Source organism: Lipotes vexillifer, unplaced genomic scaffold, assembly GCF_000442215.2.
Source record: "Lipotes vexillifer unplaced genomic scaffold, Lipotes_vexillifer_v1.1 scaffold987, whole genome shotgun sequence".
In the NCBI taxonomy this organism is placed as follows: Eukaryota; Metazoa; Chordata; class Mammalia; order Artiodactyla; family Lipotidae; genus Lipotes; species Lipotes vexillifer.
This window is the reverse complement of record NW_006787426.1, coordinates 446,514-464,892: the sequence shown is the minus strand read 5'-3', so window position 1 is coordinate 464,892 and position 18,379 is coordinate 446,514. Positions and strand designations below refer to the sequence as shown.

The 18,379-nt window shown below is 53.0% G+C and overlaps 1 protein-coding gene across 1 annotated transcript in view; it reads left to right on the top strand.

The window, feature by feature from the left end:
- Positions 1 to 7,335: 7,335 nt before the first annotated feature.
- Positions 7,336 to 18,379, top strand: part of HIRA (histone cell cycle regulator) — a 57,314-nt gene continuing 46,270 nt past the window's right edge. The window contains exons 1-6 of the mRNA XM_007460016.1: positions 7,336 to 7,390; positions 8,615 to 8,725; positions 9,917 to 10,007; positions 11,234 to 11,328; positions 16,316 to 16,411; positions 17,417 to 17,577. Of these exons, the coding sequence (XP_007460078.1) occupies positions 8,647 to 8,725; positions 9,917 to 10,007; positions 11,234 to 11,328; positions 16,316 to 16,411; positions 17,417 to 17,577 (522 nt within the window). The 5' untranslated portion in view covers positions 7,336 to 7,390; positions 8,615 to 8,646. The remainder of the gene's footprint in view (positions 7,391 to 8,614; positions 8,726 to 9,916; positions 10,008 to 11,233; positions 11,329 to 16,315; positions 16,412 to 17,416; positions 17,578 to 18,379) is intronic.

The following is an 18,379-nucleotide window of genomic DNA, read 5'->3' as shown; positions in this document are numbered from 1 at the left end:
GGGAAAGAGCCAGGGTGGGCGCTGGGTGGGAGTGGAGAGGAAGAGGGCGCTGGACTACCAGTGCGGGCAGGGGCTGGTCTGGAGTTGAGGCCGGAGAAGTCGTGAGTCGTGTGGCTGTTGTGAGGCCTTGACCGAGATGGCAGGTTTGGGCAGGAAGACCAGGAGCTGCTTGTGGCGATGTGAGGGTTAGAGGCCTGGCAGGTGGGCAGCTGGACGGAGGGGTTTCCTGCCCCGCAGAGAGCAGAGAGCTCAGGTGCAGGGTTCCCTCCAGAGAGATTGCTGGTTGTGGGACGTGCGCACTGTCACCTGCAAGAGAAAAGCATCCGCTTCATGATGACAGCCACTGGTGTTTTGTTGTTTACCTTTATCAGACACAGACATATATGCAGTTTTTAGAAAACAGGTTTCATGTGTACGTATGCACATTTATTCCTTATTGAGGTGGTTGTAGATTCCCACGCAGCTGAGATCCTCTGTACACCTTGCCCAGTTTCTCCCAGGGGTGACGTTTTGCAAAGCTGCAGTCTGATGTCACGATGATGTTGACAGACCCCACCTGCCTCACTCAGAGCCCACTCTTACTTGTAGCGTTCATCTGCGTGGGGTGGCTGCTGAGTCCCACACAGCTTTGCACCTGTGACAGTTCATGTATCCACAGCAGTCAAGACCAAATGGTTCCAACACCTTTACAACCATACCCACCTCCCTCCCATGCCCCTCCAGCTTGTATACATATTTATGTGGTTTGCTTTGGTTTTGGTTAGCATTTTTTTAAGTTGTGACAAAGTAAACCATAACATAAAATTTACCATCTTAACCATCTTTTAAGTGTATAATTCAGTAGTGTTCTGTATGTTCACATTGTCGTGCAGCCAATCTCCATACCTGTTCATCATGCAAAACTGATACTCTGTCCCCATTAAGCAGTAACTCCCCAGTTCCCCCTCCCCCAGCCCCTGGCACCACCATCTACTTCCTGTCTCTATGAATTTGACTCCTCTAGGGACTTCATATAAGTGGAATCATAGAGTATTTGTGCTTTTGTGACTGGCTTATGCAAATTAACAATGTCTTCACAGTTCATCCATGTTGTAGCTTGTGTCAGAATTTCTTTCCTTTTATTGCTGAATAATATTCCATTGTGTGGACGTACCACATTTTATTTATCCATCATCCATCGATGGACATGAGGTTACTTCCACCTCTTAGCTGTTGTGAATAAAGCTGCTATGAATGTGGGTGTACAAATATCTCTTCAAGACCCTGCTTTCAATTTCTTGGGGTGTAAACCCAGAAGTGGAATTGCTCGATCACAGGTAATTCTATTTTTAATTTTTTGAGGAACTGCCATACTGGTTTCCACAGCAGCTGCACCATTTTTCATTCCCACCAGCAGAGTACAGAGTTCCAATTTCTCCACATCCCCACCAGCACTTGTTATTTTTACTTTACTTTTCTTTTTTTGTTTTTTTTGTATTGAGTTTTAGGAGTTCTCTATATATTCTGGGCATTAATTCCTTATCTGATATGTAATTTGCCAGTATTTTCTGTGGGTTGCCTTTTTATCCTGTTGGTAGTATCCTTTGATGGGCAAAAGTTTTCAAGAAATCCAGTTTGTCTATTTTTTCTCTTAATGCCTGTGCCTTTGCTATCATATCTAAAAAAATCATTGCCAAATCCGATGTTATGAAGCTTTTTCCCTACGTTTTGTTCTAAGAATTTTTATAGTGTTAGGTTCAACATTTGGGTCTTTGATCCATTTTGAGTTAATTTTTGTAGATGGTGTTAGGTAAGGGTCCAGTCTCATTCTTCTGCATGTGGATATTCAGTTTTCCTTGAACCACTTGTTGAAGAGACTGTCCTTTGCTGTATTGAATGGCCTTGGCAGCCTTTTTGAAAATCTGTATTCTATTTCATTGGTCTGTGTGTCTTCATGCCAGTAACACACTCTTTTGATCACTATAACTTCGTAGTAATTGTTTTTTTTTTTTTTGCGGTACTCAGGCCTCTCACTGTTGTGGCCTCTCCCGTTGCGGAGCGCAGGCTCAGCGGCCATGGCTCACTGACCCAGCCGCTCCGCGGCATGTGGGATCTTCCTGGACCCGGGCATGAACCTGTGTCCCCTGCATCGGCAGGTGGACTCTCAACCACTGCACCATCAGGGAAGCCCCGTAGTAAATTTTGAAATCAGCAAGTGTAAGACCTCCCACTTTGTTCTTTTTCAGAATTTGTTTGGCTATTTGGAGTCCCTTGAGATTCCATATGAATTTTAGGATGGGTTTTTCTGTTTTTGCCCAAAAAAAAAAAAAAAAGTCATTGCAGTCCTGACAGGGATTGCATTAAATCTGTACAGCTTTGGATGTTACTGACATCTTAACAATATTAAGTCTTCGATTCATGAAGATGGGCCTTTTTTCCATTTATTTGTGTTTCTGTTGGTTGTCTCGGCACTGTTTTCTAGTTTTCACGTACAAGTCTTTGACCTTTGTTAAGTTTACTTCTAAGTATTTTTTTCTTTTTGATTCTATTTTAAATAGAATTGTTTTGTTTCTTTTGGATTTTCACTGTTAATGTATAGAAATGCAGCTGATGTTTGTTGATTTTGTATCCTTCAGCTCTACTAAATTTGTTTATTCTGTGGAATCTTTAGGGTTTTCTACACATAAGATTATGTCTTTTGCACCCACCTTATATTTTAATATTGTTTTGTAACTTCGTTTTCACTTAATAAATGTTTCAAACATTTTCCCATGTTTCACGTTTAATTAAAAATTTACCAAAATTTGTTAGAACCAAGTATTATTGGGCCATATGGGCACAGCACACAGTGAATGGAGGCCTCGCCCTCCTCAAACTCCTTGCCAGCACGATGCACTAAGGGACTTCCAGTCAGTTCTGCCCTGTGAGCCGTCAGTGTAAAGGCCAGAGGCCCTCTGGCTGCATAGCAGGCAGCTGGCCTGTCTGTGCCCTCCGTGCTTCCTCCCACTTCCCCCCCGCCAGCACTCTGCTCCTCTGGGAAGCTCCCTGAAGCCATGAAGGAGGACTCTATCTGAGCACCCTGGCTAAAACCCAGCTTCTGTAACTCACTCTTTTCTGCCCGATGACGAGCATCTGTACTGCAGTCCTCAGATGAGCACACACAGACAGGAGAGTGTGAAAGCGTGGTGCTCTGTGTGCGCTGAGGAGGGGTCCCCAAAGGTGTCAAGGAGGGGCGACCTGGAAGCAGAGCTGAGGAGAATGGGTTGGTGGGTGTCTGGGGAGAGAGTGCCGGGGGAGAGAGTGCTGGGTGCTGGCAGCTCTAAGGGTCCAGGGAGTGTGTTAATTTAACTTTTGTCTCTCGAACTAGTCCAGCCACAGCATCCCTTCCCTGAGCTCCACCGCCAAGAGCCCTTTAGAAAAAGGAGGACATGTGAGCCACTGCTCTCCTTGGGGCTGGAAGGTCCACTGCCTTAGCGGGTGGACAGCCAGCACCATGCGGTGGCCTCCTGTAGGTCCACTTCTGTGTGTCCCCGGGGCGCATCACTGCAAGAGGAGACAGTTATGCCAGCCACGCCCCTCACCGGGGCGCACCCTGATCTCAGAAACAGACGTGAGACTTAGGCCTCAGAAGCATGTGACTCGGCATCTTAATCCGTCTTGCAAGTTGCTGGTCAGGGTGACTGTGGCCTCCCCATTTTGTAGATTAGGAAACTGCAGAGGAAGATTAAGTAACTTACTCGAGGCTGTGGAGCTGGTGAGCAGCAGGACTGAGGATCCAACCCGTGGGCGCTTACTGCCCAAGCCCAGGCTTGTTCCCACCCCCCATTTCTGCCATCCCACTGCCCTCCAGCTTAACAATTCCCTCTCCATCTGAACAGCTAATGCCCTTGCCCCAGAGTGGCAGTTGGGAAGGTCTGCACTCCTTGGTGGCACCCTGCCTATCTGTCCGGCTCCCTCCCCACTCTGCCCATCCTGCACTGCACAGTGGCAGGTCAGACCCATTCTTGATTCCATGCCACGTCCCCTCAGCTTGGGGGTCCCCTCACCCACTCTTTCACTGACTTCTCAACCTTGGGGACTTGGGGCAGTTGTGATTTCTGCAGGAAGACCCCAGGATGAGTTAGGTGGCTCCCCACCCGTGCAGACCTCTGTCACTGGACTTAGCTGTGAGGTTCATGTTGTCTATGTTTTGGCGCTCCCTGGGCAGGGCCAGGCTTCTGTATCTTTACTTTCTGTCTGCTTAGCCCAGTGTCAGCTCCTAGGATGGGCTGTGATTGGTACCTGTGCAGTGGAGCCCTTGGGCTCTGTGTGTTCTTGAGGGGTCAGGCTGGCCCATGACTTGTAGGCAAGTGACTTTGACGCGCTCCAGGAGGGAATACAGACTTCAGGAGCTAACCAGCACCCTGGGGGCCGGTGGATGCTCCTCACTGGTGGCCACTTAAGACTGATGCTGGCTGAGCTGGAACTTTCTTAGTTAAGATGATAAATGGTCAGCTTGGGTGGCTTAAGCAGAACAGTGAATGAACTGGCATCTTGGGTTATCTCGTGTATAACAAACCACCCCCAAACTTGCTAGCTTAAAACAACGGCTTTATTATCGTTTGTGATGCTGCTCTTGGCAAGGCTCAGTGGGGCCAGCTCATCCCAGCTCCTCATGGGCTCTGCTGGGGCAGCTTGAGCAGCCCGGGGCTGGAACAGCTCACCAGGGGCCCCGGGGGCTGGAACAGCTCACCAGGGGCCCCAGGGCCTGGTCTTGAGGCCCACTTCTCACTCCGTGTGGCCAGCTGGGGCCTCGTCTCAGCGGGGTTGGACTTCTTACATAGCAGCAGGCTCTCTCCAGAGGGCAGATGTTGAATGAAGCTTCATTACAAGCCCACCACACATTCTGTTAGTTAAAGATTGGTCTAGGGCCAGCCCAAATTCAGGGAGCAGGGTGCACACAGGCCCAAAGAGCCAAGGAGTCCAGGGCGATGCTTGGAGCAGCAGGCCCGTTCCTGCACACTCACGCTTACACTCTCTCCCGCCCTCCCCCTGGCTCGCTAGCCCTCATTTCTCCCCTCTGGACTTTGCGGGGATGGGTTCCCCCCAGGCAGTTAGTTTACTTCTTGGGCTTTGGGGCCAGATACCTGGCCTCTACCAGGCAGCTGTGTGGCCTTGGGCAACTTTCCAGACCTCTCTGCATGCCTCCGTTTCCCCCTTGTGGTGAAATGAGTGAGGGAAGGCCCCAGGCCATGCTGCCTGCTGGTTTGAGAAAAGCCCGGGAGCAGTGGGGGGCCGGGGAGCAGCGGGGCTGGCCCTGGAAAGGCAGCAGATGGGCCCCCATGTGGCCCTGGCCCTAGAGGAAGGCACGGCCGGGTAGCGGCCCCTGCCCCTGGAGACGCCTGCTCTTCTGAGTTTCACGAGGCCTTAGCGGTGCCAGCTGCTCCCTGTCCCCTGGCGTTCAGCAGGGCCCCACCAGGTCTCGGAGCTGGGTGGCTGGGCCCATGGCCCCACTCGTCCTTCCTTTTTCTCACAGCACAGGTGGCAGGAAACCACCTTCACAACGGCTTCCTTCCAGCCACTCGGCCTGTGGGGAAAGGGTGGCACGTTCCCAGCAGCGCATGTGGGACTCTGGTGTCACTGGTGGCAGCCACTTGGCCCAGGAGGGCGCAGGCATCCCCGCCTGCCTGAGTGTGGGCCCTTCAGGTCCTCTCCCCCGTGCTCTCTGCACCTGCCTTCCTGGGCCCCCCCGGGGGATGGTTTCTGGGCTCTTTTCTTGAAGGTTAAGGGGGGACTGTTAGGGTCTGGCCTACAGAGGAAGATCTCTGGCGGGCTGGCTGCTCTGTGCTGGAGAGAGTGCGGCTGTGTCGGGGCTCGTCCCATGTACCCCGGGAACAAGTGCTCACAGTGGCCCGGGACTGAGTTTCCTGTGTGCAGGGGATGGCTTTGAATACACTGCGTGTGCTCAAGACTGGTCGGCAGCTGCCAGGCTGAACTTGACCTGTCACTGTAGAGCTCTGGCTCAGGGACCGGGGCCTGTTGTAGAGGCTTTGCTGTTGGAGTGACTGCCCTGCTACTGGAGACGCAGTAGGGCGTTTGCATTTGGCGCCTCTGCTTGCTGATAGCCCTGCACCGCTGCTTCCCCCAGGACCACATAATGACCAATAGAGGGAGAGGGCACTTCCCTGGTCTTGTGGAAGCTCACTCTCAGCTTGACAGTGGGGGTGGGCCCTCCAGAAGAAGGTGGGGTGAGCTGGGTGCCGCCTGGGGCCACGCTGGCCTTTTGGTCCCAGCACTTGATCTTCCGTGCTCGCATGGGAGCCCTGGCAGGACTTTCAGCTCTCAAGCAGCCACCGCTGGCCCTGCCCAACCCGCACTTGCTGCCACGTGATTCCAGAGCTTGTGACCCTCATGCTAGTGTCCATGCCACCACCTCTTGGGTGACAGAGAGAGCATCCTCAACTAAGAGACCCCTTGGCAACAGCCCTTTGTATCAACGACCACTGATGTCCAGTTGGTTGTCAAGTGTCTCATTTGTCCCTGAGCAGATATTTCTGAGCCACCTTCCCAAGGCCCAGGCCAGAAGCTGAAGGAGGCCAGGGAGCTGGACAAACACCCACCAGGCACAGGCATAGTCTGCTGTGGTGCCTTTGCCAGCCACGTCTGCCCAGCTGGCTATCCAGCTTCATGGGCCCCTGGTGGGGGACTGGGCCCGTGTTGTACCACAGCCCTTCCCCTGCAGGGACTGACTGTCTGATTGACCACACCGTGGGGCCATCCCTGGAGGCTTAGCTGGAGGAGACATTGAGAAGACGACTCTCCATGGACGTCATTGCAGCAAGAACACATGGGGTGGGGGTGCTTTTGGGAGCAGGGCCATGACAGGGGAGGCAGTGCCTGTGCATTGCAGCCACTGGTCCTGCGCAGCTGTCAGATGGCCAGGCAGAAGAGCCAGGCTACCTGTGTCCCAGCTGCAGCCAAGTACAAATCCCTGGGATGGGGAGATGGCTGAGGTGCAGCCCCTGTGACTCAGGGCTCTTGTCCCCAGTAGCTCGTGGTATTTCCAAACATGCACACCTGGCAGGCGGTGGGCTTTCGTCCGGTGGACCTCAGTGTAAGTGCCGGGGTCTGCGGGCTCAGTCCTGCAGTGACAGGACGCTTTGTCCCACTTTCAGACTTTAAGCTATTCGATGTCCCTTGGAGAGTCTTTTAACTCACAGGTGATTTATTGGTAGCCTACTTTTTTCCCTAGGAGCAGTGATTAGGGATGTTACATGAATAACCAATATTTTAAATCTTTGAGCTTGCTGCTATTTTCCAATGAATAAAAGCCAAGAGAGATGTTATGTGTTTTTTTCTTTGTTCCCAGGCAAGCCAATTTTTTCAGTTGATATTCACCCTGATGGGACCAAGTTCGCAACTGGAGGACAAGGTATGTTCACAGGTAGTGGAGGGAGCGCTCACAGCCCTGCGCCTCACCCCATGTCTCCTAATGCCCAGGAGCTGGGAGGAGGGAGAGGGCCTGCTGCTCATCAGCATGGATGTGGTAGGTCATATCTAAGCCCTTTGTGGCTCTGGCACACTCTCTGTAACTACTTTGGCAGCAGATTCCCGCTGACTAGGTTCATATTACAATCAGTCTGCATCCCCACCTTACTGAGCACGGGGAGTGGCCGGTGGTCCTGTGGACAAAGCCCCAGCCCCAGAGGCAAGGTCTCTGGTAGCATTTGCTCACCTAGAGAAAGGGAGGAGGTGGCTAAATTATGAAGTTAGTCATGTAGTCATGAAGCTTATTTTTCTGGGCTCAAAAGAATTCACCTGTGTCACTCAGGAGCTCTGGACTTAGCTGGGGGGCCAGAGTTTTGTCCTTGTCCACGAGAGGGGGCGCACCTTCCCACCCAACTTGGCACAGTGAGGTCTTGGGAGCTGTTGAGGAAATATTTTTACCTACTGGCCAAGAGGCCATTTCAAGTGTGCTTTATGGTAATTCTGACATGTCCATTTCTAGGCACTTACTAGTTTTTGCCTTCTGTAACAGAAAGTTAGTGAGAGGCTACCCTTTTTTAGTTATCAGTAATGGAAAACATTACTAAAATGCATAGATGGATATTTTTAGCAGAGTACTACTTCTGCTTATGACCACAGGAACTTCAAATGCCCTCTTTTAGTTGACCTGCCATCTGTAGGTGATGGCAAAGGGCAGGTAAGATGGTAACGATCCTTTTCCTGTGTTGAGGGCACATTTCAGGCTTGGTTCTCAAAGTGTCCAGTCAGCTGTGGGAACAGCAATGGACGCCAATTAGCACCTAGAGGGGAGGGGAGGTTGCGGGGGTGCCTGTGCACAGCCTCTTTGGGTTCCATATGAGGGGTCTGGGTTCTGGGTGGGCACGAGGACCTCCTAGGGGCCCCTGGTGGACCTGTGTTAGAGACCAGGCCAGAGTTGAGTGCAGACCCAGGCTGGTCTCAGCCTCCTACTGAGCCCACTGCCTCCAGTCCCCAGCGGCACTTGTTTTTGTTCACCTTCCCTGTGACACATAATAGTAACTCAGATCCCGCTGATCTATCAGCCCTGACTTCTGACAGCTAGGTGAGGGTGGGTCACAGGCTCCTATTGACACTCCTGACACATTGAGTTGTTTTTGCTCCTTCGTTCCAGGACAGGATTCTGGGAAGGTTGTAATCTGGAATATGTCTCCAGTCCTCCAGGAGGATGACGAGAAGGATGAAAATGTCCCCAAGATGCTTTGCCAGATGGACAATCACTTAGGTATTACAGGGTGGCCCTTTGCAGGCTTTGCGTGTTGGCACAGTGCCCAAGGTTAGCACGTGTGTTTGTAATTAGAGAGATAAGGCCCGTGCGGCGGTAGCTCCCCTCGGCCTGCTGTCTGAAGGCACAGATGTTGGCTGCACACCTGGGTGAGTTATTCAACAGAAGACTCGGCCTGCCCACAGAACCATCTTTGGACAGTCTGCAGGTACCTCTGGTGATTTCCTGCTCATGAGTCGTTACTGCCTGATTCCATGGGGCTTTGGGGCCAGCGACCTGGAAGCAGTAGGGTTCCCGGGAAGGGTGCGCAAAAGACAGCTCACCAAATGTCTCAGATGGCCGCCGTGTCACTTGGGGCCCTTTGCCAGGCCCTTGTGGCCACTGGACAGTGTTGTAGTTTCCTTTCCTGCTGTAGTGCCTTAGTTTCCTGCCCTTGAGCATCAGGGTGACCATACCTGGCTCTGGTTTCCAACCTAGCTGCCCACTGAGATGCTCCACTATCAGTTATGCCCCCTCCCTGTGTGCTATGTGTTCCTGCTCTCTCGACACGCCCCTTGGCATCCTCCACCCCAGAACACAAGGTGCCCACAGGCCACGTGTGGACCACATCTTGGATAATGTCCCTTCTGCTGTGGGGCTCCAGAGGCTCTTGACCCATCAGGGCCAACAGGGATTTCTCCTGGCCTTAGTTTATAAGTGCAGGACCAGTCTACCTGAAGTGTTGACAAGTTTGGAGAAAGAGCTGGTAGGTGGCTTGAAGTCAGAGTTTTATGCTCTACCAAGCTGCTCCCCTGAAAGTTCTGGGAAAGGCATCTTGGCCTTTTTAGTACATGCCCTCATTTTGAGAATTATCCCTACTCAGAAATACATCTCATCATTCAACAGCCCTGAGATTTAGTTACTTACCAGTTTTCATGGAAAGAAGCCTTCTCCTATTGACTGTTTGATTAAGCACTAATGCTTCTCAGATGACGTAGCGTTTCCCCTCCAGACTCTGCTCTGGTATTTGTTCTTACAGCACAAGTAGGTTGGTGCGTGAACTGAATTGTTCTTCTGGGGCTCTCACACAGTAGGTACCTTGAGTAGATCAGATAAATTAGATTTTGTAAACCCTCTGCATCTTGCCAAACTGCACAAAGCAAATGAGTGTGGCGACTGGATTTTCATCACCCTATTTTTTTTTCTTCCCAGCATGTGTGAACTGTGTGCGGTGGTCAAACAGTGGGATGTATTTAGCTTCTGGGGGAGATGACAAACTGATTATGGTGTGGAAGCGGGCTACGTAAGCATCATTTTCTTTTCTTCACATTTTATTTTTAGAAGCTTCTTTGCTGGTCTTTATCACAGTCGCTTTCCCCACCCTGGCACTGAGGTCTCCAGAGCTCTGGCTCGATGAGTACCAACCAGGAAGCACATGTAGGCGGGGGCAGCCGGGGCCTGACCAGGGCAGTGGGTGGCCACCTACCTGCCTGTGGACCTGCTCTGCACTCCTCACAGGGCTGCAGGGTTTCACCTGAAAAAGAAGGGCTCGTCCCTTCCAGGGCTGACATTGATGGCTTCATTTGTTTTGTCCTTCAAGTGAAATTTCCTAACACACAAGGTGCTCTGATGGGATCTGGGGTGGGGGATCCAGAGCCTGCCCTCTTGCCATTCACCTCGTTCTCTGTCAGCTTTACCTGGGGCTCCCAGGAGTCCCACCTTCCCCGAACGCCCCTGCTCTGCACCCACAATGAACTGACCATCTCCTGGAGTCTCCTAGGGTGGGTACTGGGCCTTTGGGGCCAGCCAGGCTGGGGACCAGACCCCACCCTCCTGCTCAGCCAGAGTGTCCCCAAGGCTGTGGTTTGGTGAGCAGAGGCGCACTATCTCCTTCAGCCCAGCCAGCTGCCTCCACGAGCCCTTCCTGTAGGTTTGGAAGAATTCTACAGGAGCTAAGGGTGTTAACAGAGCCTCTGGGGGTCCGAGGTGTTGGTGCCATGTCTGCAGGGCTCCATGACTGCTCAAGGCCCAGGAGTGAGCACCCCAGTTCCAGTGCTTTCCCTGCCCCAGTATTAAGGCAGAGGTGTTCAAGTCCTTACAGGAGGGCTTGAAAAATAGTGTTGCTTCTGCTGCTTTAGCCAACATAAATAACGTATTTACGTATAACGTATATACAGTTTGGAAAATTGAAGAGAAAAAGTCATAATCCCACCATCTAAAGGAAGCCACAGTTAATATTTTTGTATTTTTCACGTGTGTCCTTCTGGTCCATTTTCCAGCATAGATGATGTATGGTATCGTGTGGTATGTGACATTCTGGGACCTGTTGCCTTCACTTAATTCTATCCCATGGACATTTTCCCAAGACTGGTGTAGGCCGTGTAGCGTTCCATCCAGTGAACAGATCATAATTTGTCCAGTCAGCCCCCATTGTTCACCCGTTTGGCACTCGCCAGCCACTGTCTGTCTGCTTTGTCTCTGCGATGCCCGGAAGTCCCGGGGTGCCCTTCTGACTCCTCTCTCACACAGGTACATCGGCCCCAGCACCGTGTTCGGCTCCAGTGGCAAGCTTGCCAACGTGGAGCAGTGGCGATGTGTCTCCATCCTGCGGAGTCACTCAGGCGGTGAGTGGGCTGCCCGTGGGGTGGGCGCCCCGGCGGTGGCCGAGAGCAGCAGCGGCACCTCCACGGCCCCTGTGGACTGTGGGTCCTTAGAGCAGCCCTGTGTCTGGGCCACCCCTCCCCTCCCCGCTGCCTGCCTCCAGCTGCGTCAGTGTCCCCACTCCTGCCCTCATGGGCTGTATGTTTATATCTTTAATGTAGAACTCCCCACGTTCCGCTGTTTATCCTGGGAACTGAGTCACTACCTCCATCAGTGGATCGCTAAGTCCGTAAGCGCACTTTCTTTATTCCACAGAAACCCACACACGGGGGCCCACTGGAAAGCTTTTTACTTGACTTTGAGAGTGTTTGCAAAGTGTTTTAAATAGGCTTGGTATGGAAAGAAACTCATTTTTCAGATTTGGACTGAAGTTGACAGCACTTGGTCAGATGCTGGGGATACCAGAGTCAGTGCAATTCAGTCTTCCTCAGAGAACCTGCAGTCTAGCCGGGAATAGCTGGGAGGGTGTGCCAGGCAGGGGCCAGCAGAAGCCAGAAAGGCTTGGTGCCAGTGGTGAGCTGGCAGCATCTCACCCCGCTGGACGTGTACTGCACGGCAGCAAGCGGCGCGGGGTGGGGCTGGCTAAGTGTGTGAGGGGAGGTCATGGAAAGCTTGCGCTCCTGCTAATGAGGGTGCCCTTTGTCGTGGAGGCCTGAGAGGGGGATCATCTGACAGCCCTGTGGAAAAGAAGGCAGTTTCAGGGGTTCAGATGAAAACTGCAAGGGCCCAAACTAGGCCTGTGATCATTGAGAGAGAGGAAGAGACTGACCTGGGGTCTTCAAAGGGCTGAGCAAAGGGAGGCATGAGGGAGACCCCTAGCTGGGTGCCTGGGGAGCCAGCGGTATCCTCTGCTGAGACCATACAACCATGGGTTTATGGGGCCGGATGCCAGTTCAGTGCAGGATGTGCTGGGTTTGGGGGGTAGGAGTGGGGGGTGTCCCGAGCTGGTTGGAATTGAGCCTGCCACTCGGGGGCTGGGGGGGGCGGAGATGGGGCAGGAATCAGCTATGGTCCATTGCAGTCTGTGCTCAACACCCACTCTGCAGACGACACTTTAAAGGTGAACAGACCCACCTCTTAGAGACCACAGATTGAGTCCACATCTTTGAAAGCTGATAGTGTAACATTGTGTTATGTTTGATAACAGTAAAAATGTGTAACTTACCCTAACTTGCTGGCAGGTGCTCACAGTGGAGTCTAGTTGGGCTTCTCTGGAACTTGGACAAGGTATCCGTGAGGTTATCCAAGTGGGGTGGGGCCTGAGTGACGACTTTCATGGGGCCCCTAACCTGAGACTTGGACTGAGCCATAACCTCGCCCTCCCTCCTGGCCCACCACCCCAGGGTTCTCCTCGACCAGGCAGGTAGGGGTGCCCACCTTCAGTGGGGATACCTGCCACTCCTTTTGCAGTGGTCCTGGTAGCACCATCAATTGCTAATAAAAATAGTTTTTTTTAACGGCCATAGAAAGCTGTTTCCCTACCATGATAGAGCCCTGTGTCTTTCAAACCACAGGCACATATTATAGTTCACAGTTGAGCCTTGTTCCCGTTGATACCGAGAAAAGACAAACATGGGTGCTATCACCACATTTGTTATTTTGGAATTTCTGCAGTACAGTTAAGCAGAATCAGAAGAAGGTAGACAGGGAATTCGCTGGCGGTCCAGTGGTTAGGACTCGGCACTCTCACTGCCGGGGCCCAGGTTGAATCCCTGGTCAGGGAACAAGGATCCCACAAGCCACATGGCGTGGCCAAAAAAAGAGAAAAAAGAAAAAGAAGTAGGTTGACAAACTGGAAAACAGTAGAAAAATGAGATGATATGAGGAATAAAGCTTTTAGGACTTATAAAGCATTGAAAAGCACTTCAGACTAATAAAAATAAGTCATTGAATTGGCCTCATATAAGAAGATTTTTAATTATCTGTCTTTCACTAGTCATAGCCAATTGGAATATCTAATGATAGATAAGTGCAGTTTTACTCAGATTCCCAAGGAGGGTCTCACTGAGAAGGTGGCGTCCAGGGGTTGAGCAGATGGCAATGAGGGGACAACCGTGTGGACCTGCAGAGAGCTATCCAGGTGGAGGGAGCAACCGGGGCAGCAGATGGAGTGTAGACGTGGGCTTGGGACCAGGGCAGGGGGAGTGCAAAGGGGAGGGGGCCGGGAGGGGCTCTCGTCTGAGTGAGGCAGAGCAGTGTGGAGGCCTGGGCAGCAGTATGGAGCCCATATGGTGGGGGGCCTCGGCCGCACTGGGGAGACCAGTGATGTGATCTAGGTGAGAGCCTGTCGGGGGCCGTGGGTCGTCATGGTGGAAGTCAGGGCAGGTGGTCACACAGACTCCCTGGGGTGGGAAGTGAGGTGAGGCCCCAGAGGAGGTGGGACGGCTTCCCAGACTGTGGCCTGAGCAGCAGGAGGGATGCAGGTGCCTCACTTGAGGTGGGAGGGGGTGTGGGGGCGAGTGGACATGTTGGGTCCGCAGTGCCTGGCAGCAGGGTGAGTGGACCTGCGGGCTGGCTGTTGGGGGGTGAGCCTGGAGCACAGGGGAGGAGCCTGGGGTGCGGCTGAGCCGGGGAGCCAGTGAAGGTGGTGGAGAGAACGTTTGAAGAAGGCAAGAGCAAGCAGCGGCCCCACGTTGCCTCACGGTCGAGTGAGCACCGAGGATCGGCCACTGGACTGGATGGCATGGAAGCCGCCGGTGGCCTTGGCAAGCGTGGTTCCTGTTGGTGAAGCCGGGTAAAGGCCTAATTGGCAGGCGCTCAGGAAAGACCGGGGGAGAGAGCTGGACAGAACCCAGCTGGTTTTGTCAGGCGCCTGCAAAGAAAGACAGCAGAAGAGCTGAGGGGAGGATGGACTCCAGGCCTGATGAGGAGACGGAAGGGCTATAGCGGCTGGAAGACCCATCGGAGAGTGAGCGGGGGACGTGGCGGCGGGGAGGGGGGCAGTAAGACCAGGGAGGGGTCGCAGTGCTCTGTCAGGGAGGGTCTCTGGGCATGACTGTGGGAACGATGGCTGAGGCCAGAAGCCAAGGTCATTGAAGTAGGTGGAGGACTTTAAGGGTGTTAGAAAAGTCATCCTCTTGGAATCACCAAGAATGATGCTGGAGAGTTGACGGGAATGACAGTGAACAGAAACTTACATCTTCAAGGACAGGGAGGGTCTCAGGGTGTGTGTAGAGCTGTGGCGAGAAGGAAAGGGCGTTGTATGGTCTGAAGACAGAAGCTCCAAAACTGGGGTTTGGGGGGGAAGTCATGTCACATGTGTGGATTTACTGCAGAACTCAGCAGTGATTCCAAAGGGTGTCTGGAAGGATGAGTCAGGACGTGGGAGAACTCATTCAAACAAAGTTAACAACATTGAAGGAGGCTACAGTGCTCCTGACAGCTTGGTGTGCTGTGAAGGCGGCACCTATGACCAATAACAGAAGGCAAGATTCATTCCCCACACATGACGGGGTAACCAGCCATTCAGCAGTTCATGGGTGAAAGGAAGGTAATGTAGAGCCTTAGCTAAAGACAGCATGATAAATTCCAGGTATTAAAGAAACATTCTAAATAAAGCAAGAGAAAACAGAATTGAATATTTATTAGACCTCCAGCAGAGGGAATATTTTTTCAAAGTTAACAAGCAATAAGGGAAATCATTTTTAAAAATACAACAAAGGAGAATAACTGACTTTACTACATAAACCTTCTACAGCATAGGAAGGTAAACTGATGGAATTTGCAGCTAAGGTCTGTATTGTCCATAGTCCATGGAAATTGCTAAGAAAACCGGTCTCCTTTCTGGAGTCCCAGGTGAGCATGTCTCTGCTCTAGGACTCAGGAAGCACAGGGGGGTCTGTGGTTTGCATGGCTGCCCCCCAATCCCACCCACGCTCTGGGCCCCAGAAGAGGTTCCTGTGTCTCCTTTAGCAGACACTGCATTCTCGTTAGACCCGCCAGCACAAATCACCTCCCAACAGACGGGGTAGGAACAGAGGAGTCCCTGAAGACACCTTCAGACACACCAATGTGCACAGTCTTCACTTTGCGAATTAAAGTGGAACTTCAAACAGAAAAATGTACTCAGTAAGTTAGAAGGGAAAAAAATCATAATCCTCAAGCTAAAAAGGGACTTTTGAAAAGGACATTCTGCTAGTAGAAATGTGAAGAATCCAGACTCATGAAAATGCCCAGGTGCTCCGCCCAGGTTCCCACGGTGCGGCATCCATCTGAAACAAACGCCCCGGGATGTGCAGAATGACGTGGGCTCGTGGGCTCGTGGGCATGAGGAACTGGAACCTGGTCCAAGTCCACTGCTGAGTTAGGTCTGTTCCGGGTCTCAAGTGCCCTCAGCCACACAACATGGAGCAGGATAGCGGGGCCCGGGCTCGTGCTCAGCGCTGGCGCACACATGGGAGATCACGGTGCTGCCCGCGTGGGCGGTCTTGTCGAGCTGACTCTGAAGATTTAAATCATCCTGTGAGCAAAGGACTATATGGCTCCTGACTGGCTGCTCTCTCTGTTTCTTCACCTCACCAACCATCCCTCCACACTCCCGGTGCCGCACCAGGCACTGAGGTTGGAGAAACCAGGGAGACCTTGGCTGTCACGCCGCGCTCTGATGAGGCCGGGTTAGGGTTGGAGAAGTCGGCTCAGCCGGCCCGAGGGCTGCAGACCCAGCCATGCAGTGGCACGAGTGCCACGCTCTTGGCCAGGCCCTCAGTGCTTTGTCAGAAGGGAGTGGGGTGGGGCCGTTAGATGCTTCAGATCTCAGGACTGATTGCAGAACCTTAGTGGGGAAGTTCTTCAGGTTGGTTTGGAAAAGTCTAGTTATGATGGTCCCAGGTCAAGTCTCCTCAGATGTGAGAACGCCGGGGGGCTGCTGACTGGCCAGCTGGCAGGGTGGAGCTGCGCCGTGTCCATATCCACCACCAGGTAAGAGACTCACCATTGGCCATTGTCTTCCAGATGTGATGGATGTAGCGTGGTCCCCCCATGACGCCTGGCTGGCCTCGTGCAGCGTGGACAACACCGTGGTCATCTGGAATGCAGTGAAGTTCCCAGGTCCGCACCTGTGCCCGGGCGGCCTTTCCGTGGGTCTGCCCAGCGGTGTCTGGAACGGGTGGGCTGGGTCTCCTCGGCTGGTGGCAGCCAGCCTGTCTTGTCAGTAACTCAGGTCTTCTTTATCAATCACATTTAAGGTTTAAAGAGAAGTTTACATTAAAAAAAAATAATAGTAACCAAGTGCCAGCATGGGTGGCCCTGCTGCAGTCTGTGCGAATGGACCCCTGGCACTGGGAGCCCAGCCAGCTGCCCTCGAGGGTGCGCCCTCCCACTCCGGCCTCTGGCCTCAGCCCAGTAGCCATCTCCTCTGTGATGCCCTTGAGCATGAGCAGGCTAATAGATCCAGTTCTGCAGATCAGTTTTTCTGTTAACGTGTTTGAAGTCCCTACCGATGGCAGAGCCTGGGATGGCACTGCGGTTTGCAGCCAGTGAGATGCTTCTAGTCCCTGCTTGGTGACAGGAGCGTGTTCTTATAGGCTCAGGTCCCGGTCACTTTCTTCATAAGCTTCCACCGTGTTTGGGGACTCGGCCCAGCCACCATGGCTGGGGTGGCATTCAGCTTACAGCTCTCTGGGGTCCAAGCTCCCTCCCCTTTGTCCTCAGTGATGACGAGCAGAGGACTCACTCAGTGCAGGGCCCGGTCCCCCAGGGAGGGTCACATCAGGAGGGCTCAGATGGGCACGGGCTCCTGTCTGGAAAGGAAATCGTGGGCAGGGCTGCGGCTGCCGGCAAGGTGAGGCGGCGCATTTCAGCTCTGGCCCTGGCCGCCTGCCCCTCTGAGGGCATGTGCAGCCTCAACCCATACGTGTCAGCTTGGCTGGAGAGAAATGGGTGGTGCCCACCTCCTGGGTGAGAACAGACTTCTGCTTGTGCCCAGGGGTGGGGCTGGCCAGGGCAACTCCTGAAGCCCCTTCTGTTGCCAGCCGACCCGTGGCCCATTTCTAGACAGAGTCACTGTTTTCCCCTTGGTAATGCCTTTCCAACCTCACTTATTTGTCCTCACAGAAATCCTAGCTACTCTGAGAGGCCATTCTGGCCTGGTGAAGGGCCTGACTTGGGACCCTGTTGGTAAATACATTGCCTCTCAAGCCGACGACCGCAGCCTGAAGGTGTGGAGGACGCTGGACTGGCAGTTAGAGACCAGCATCACCAAGCCTTTCGATGAGGTAAGAGGCCCGGCAGGCCCCCCACCCCCGCCCCCTGCCTCTCACACGGAGCAGGGGCTGCCTGGGATCCAGACGTGTTCGGGGAGCCCAGAGTCGGGTGATGAAAATCATTCACTTCTCAGAAGCTATTAAACGTCCTCCTTTGTAGTGAAAAGGCTTGTAGGTGTTAAAGCTGAAGAGTTTACAGCACGCTGCCCCTTGGGGTGTGAGGGGCTTGGGGGGTGGAGGAGGCTCTTGTGTCTTCCTGAGGGCGCTGGGCCGTGCTTGCTGACCTTCGCTTTGCAGGCCAGCCGGCTCCTGTGGAAGGCGTTAACAGTCCAGTTTGCAAAACATCTGGAGCTTGGACTGCACTGGCTTGTGTAGTATTTTACCATCTCTTCCCTCATTTGAGTTCTGATTTCATGTGGGACTAGAGCTCAAGGTCGCCACTATTCAGTGGACATTTCTTGAGTGCCTCCTGTGTGTACAGCTGTCCTGAGTACAGGAAATGGACGTGGATTGAGATGGAGTTATCCAGAGTGGGCAGAAATGGCTGGGGGTAGGTGGTGGTCACGTCAGAGAGGGCTTCTTGGAGGAAGGGACCTGAGTACGAAGTTTTGCAGGAAGAATAGACACCTGCCCACTGGTCAGGGCTGGCTGTGGAGAAAAGTGGGTATCACATGTTCAGAAGTTCCTGAACTGGATCCATGAGTCTGGTCCTTACCTCACTTAGTTCTGCCCTCCTTGGCAGCTACCTAGTGTGAGAGGACATGGGCTGCAGGCCTTGTGGAGAGCCACTGGGCTCCTGGGGCAGCTGCGGGGG